The sequence below is a fragment of the Colletotrichum jinshuiense genome, chromosome 3 (genome assembly GCF_051148585.1).
Source record: "Colletotrichum jinshuiense chromosome 3, complete sequence".
Taxonomy (NCBI): domain Eukaryota; kingdom Fungi; phylum Ascomycota; class Sordariomycetes; order Glomerellales; family Glomerellaceae; genus Colletotrichum; species Colletotrichum jinshuiense.
Genome location: NC_139310.1, coordinates 5865141 through 5869200, shown reverse-complemented (window position 1 = coordinate 5869200; position 4060 = coordinate 5865141). Strand labels below are relative to the sequence as shown.

At 51.5% G+C, this 4060-nt stretch overlaps 1 protein-coding gene across 1 annotated transcript; it reads left to right on the top strand.

Annotated features, from left to right (window-relative positions):
* Positions 1-894: 894 nt before the first annotated feature.
* Positions 895-2309, top strand: EsH8_III_001536 (FAS1 domain-containing protein; the record flags this gene model as incomplete). The annotated part of the gene is made up of 3 exons (XM_083263261.1): positions 895-1029; positions 1161-1208; positions 1308-2309. The coding sequence occupies 3 exons, from the start codon at positions 895-897 to the stop codon at positions 2307-2309; spliced, it is 1185 nt and encodes a 394-aa protein (XP_083123748.1).
* Between the last annotated feature and the right edge of the window lie 1751 nt (positions 2310-4060).

The window sequence follows — 4060 nt, the reverse complement described above, 5'->3', positions numbered from 1 at the left end:
GGCTCACTTTCCCATGCAGGGCCACATGGAGGGTGTAACGTGGGTGTCTTTCTCGCTCCTATTTGGTTGGTTGACCCCAAGTTGCCGGCTTCCGCCCGCTATCTCGAGCGAGACCCGGGAAATCGTGCTGGTCCTGCGCCAGACAAGGGAGGGTGGTACGGGGTACTCGGCAGATCACTGCCATTGTTAACGGTAAGCAGATCTTTGGTTGGTCGTTTTCTCGGATGGTACGTCCATCTCTGGCTTGCCATGTCCGATTATCCCAGCTACCTTGCATTTTGTTGATCGACTTATAACATCAGCATGTCCAAGTTATATCTCATTGCATTTGAATACACAACTGTAGGCTTCTAATTCCGGCTTTTCGGGTCTTGGGCCAGGCCGTCTGCGGCCCAATGCATTGTACATTAGCATATCGTATGAGCTGTCCCAGCGAGCAAGACACCAATCTCATCGCCGCCCTAGAGTCATTCACTTGATACAAGCGGTGGTTTTCGCACGCCTCTGTGGCTTTCCGCCAAGAATCTTTTACTGATGTCGCCTTACCCCAGTCTGATGCAGAAGATCCTTCCCAGGGGCCCATCGCGTCCTGCAGGGTTCAGATACTGCCGTTGGTCGAGCAGCAATGCGGCGACCTCTTAAGTCGCTCTCCCTTCTCGCAGCAGGCGGAGGCCTGTCCCGAAGGTCTGTTGATGCTCGCCATTCAAGTCGCAACCGACATTTGCTACAGGCCTCACTTTCGTCCAGCCTTGTCGTCGTCAAAACTTCTGCTCCGAGCATCCACCCGGCGGGGAGGAGAAATACAGCAAAGGACTTCTTAGCGGTCCTAGCACCCTTTCAACCGGCAGCTCGGTGCCCTTCTCTTTCCCTCAATCGAATCACCAAGGATCTACCATGCTATCTGTATTTCTTCAGGCTGGCCTGCTTGGCCTTGCGGCCCTGATCAACCAAGCCATTGCCCAACAGGATGATCTCGGAAGCATCCTCAAGTCTAAGGAGAACCTGTCCACTTACTACAACTTGATCAAGGTGCGTCTTTCTGCTGTTCTTATTGCCAGTACCCCGCATCACCATGGTGTTGCTGCAAAGATGGCGATTTGACGGCCTTGCAGAACGCGGGTTACATCCCGCGTGATGAACGTAATGCTAACTGCAACTAGAAATACCCCGAGGTTCTGCTCAAGCTTCCTAGCTATGACGGTGTCACGGTAAGTAATCTCTGAGATACTCCTTTCTGTGGCCGTTTTCAGTCCCCCGTTGTTGTCTGTAGGTACCTTTCAGGGAGAAATTTTAATTTTAACTTACAGATCGTCGCGCCGTCCAACGCGGCCTTTGAGAACATCCCCGGCACCCAACTTAACGGAATCTGGAACGAATCAGATCCCTCGATCGCCGTCCCTATCTTGGAATACCACATCCTCCAGGGTACCGTCTCGACCGGCGACCTCGAGTCGGGACCATCGGTCCTTCGCACCTCGTTGCTCCAGGACCCTGCCTGGACCAATGTCACTGGCGGTCAGAACGTCCTCGTCAACAAGCAACCGGGCAACATCACCGTCTTTACCTCGTCCGAGGGCATACGTACTACACAAGATGAGGGAGACATCCGCTTCGCCGGCGGCCTGATTCAGGTCGTCGAGAACCTCATGATCCCCCCGTCCAGGCTAGAGAACACCACCGACGCCTTCAAACTCACTTCTTTCCTCGGCGCCTTGTACGCCACCAAACGCCTCCCCTCACTGGCGGAGAAGAAGAACATCACCATCTTCGCCCCTCGCAACGAAGGTTTCCAGCGCGTGGCAGGGACTCTCAAGGACATGGACGAGGACGACATCATGGGCCTCCTCAACTACCACGTTGTCAGCGGCCATGTCATTGCCTCCTCGGACCTGAAGAACGGCACGAACCTCACCACCATCTCCTCCAACCAGCTCCACGTGATACGTTCCGGCAACAACCTCTTCATCAACTCTGCCCAGATCGTCCAGCCGGACATCCTGATCGCCAACGGCATCTTGCACATCATCGACAACGTGCTGAACCCGGACGTGGCATCCGCGACCCCGGACCCGGATTCCGTCAGCCAGGCGCCGGTATACCCCGTGAGCTCGGCGTCCGGCCTGCCTTTCACGGCGGCCATTCCTTGCACGGTCAGCTGTCCCGTAACCACCACTGCCACCCCCACCACTGCCGCGTCGACGAGAGCCTCCACGACGGCCATCAGGACCACAGCCAGTCCGGGTGCCGCGGCAATAACGGGAGTGGCCGCGGGAGCCGCGTTGCTTGCTGGGGTTGCTGCGTTCGCGTGAATCTGGGAAGAATGGGGGAGTTGGGTGTTTTAATGTATAGAATGGGGCCACGATACCACCGCATACCTGGAGATACCATGTTAATGAACGACACTGAATATTGGTATGCTCGGACCAATGACGACGGGGAGGGCGGAATCTTTGACAAAGAAAACGGGGATATATCAAAACAAGGGGGCGGTGTATAACAATTACAGCAATGCTAGGATAACGATGAGAAATATATGGTGATGCTTTCTAGGGCGGGCTATTGACAAATGCTACCATCACATGCCACCTGGCATCGATTCCTAATATCAAGAAGTGACCAACTGCGAGGAACATGGCAATAGCCAAGAATGCTGTGTTGAACTTTTTGAAGAGGGACAGCACATCCAACACGGAGAAGTGGTGCCTCTTGCTGGATACATGCAACTGAATAACAGCTGGAACCCAGCTTTTTTTTTGGAACTATGCAATCGATTTCAAAGCCCTCGTCAAGGCGATCCGGTATATGGTTTAGAGCATCACTCAAGAGACTGGGTCGAATAGGAACAGACTGTTATAAAGAAACACGAGTCCTTTTTCTTTTTGTTGCGTCTTGGTTATTCTGCCAGGCTCAATCTAAACTGAAATCCCATATTGAAACATCTTTTTGAATGTAACATAAGGGCCGGGGCCCGAGTTGCAAAGACAGACAGCTGAGCCGAAAAGTCGAGTTCCGAATTTCTCAATCGATCATGTTTTTCCTAGAAATGAACAACGGGCATGGGCCTTCTAATGTTCAAGATGTGTGATTGTCAGATTCAAACAGTTCCTTCAGACTTGCATTGCCTCAGTAGGGAAGAATGGCCTCTCGTCTAATGCTTATTTTTCTTGACTGATCGGCTCTCCTAAGAGAGCTGGTCGCCTGCACTGCACGTGCTTGCTTTTCGAAACTCTTCAGTTCACGGCCAACAGATAACTCAGGATGGCCATGCTCTCGTCTAGAAACGGAATGCTGGGCGAGGGTTACTTTACAGATCAACGAGATAACATAAGTTAATAATGGTCGGTATGCCCAATGGCAATAGCTTGTGTTTCTAGGGCCTAATACATGGCGTCTCAAGTTGCTCACGTATGTTTCACGGCGGTCAATAGACGAGGTCTCTGAGACCAAGTGTTAGAGGCTTTGGTCTTGAAGTGTCGAATCCGCCCGCCGACATGGTTTTGGGAAGGGTTGTGAGAACTAGCAGAACTGTCGTCGTAATCTTCCAGCAGAGGGGACTTCTTTCGATCCCTAGCTTATGATGTTGGTATGAGAGATGCGCCAGCCCTGGCTGTCTAGACGTGTTGGTGTAGTTTGGTTGTTACAGCGAGGTTCAACTGCGTTTCACACTGCTCAACCCTTGTCTTTACTTTCTAATTCTTTACAAACTACAAAACTCACCGTAAATCGTTTGGTGCTTATAGCCTTATTCTAAAAGTAAACAATCAACACGAACTACTGAATGAACTGCCTGCCCACCAGTCACACAAGGAACCCCTATATACACTTCCTGGATTGCTCTGACGAGCATCCGGAGTGTCCAAGTTTATCACTCAAGTTCTATTGAGAGAGAGAATGTCTGTGTGACTGAATAAGTGAAGAAGACGAAGAAGAAAGAAAGTACCGAGAAAAATTGCTTCCTTTGATATTGAGACGTCTCAAATCACTCGCATGTTGGCCGCAAAAGAAACGCCGGCATCTTCCGTGCGCGTCAAGGACCCCGTCAACCAACACAAGAATCATT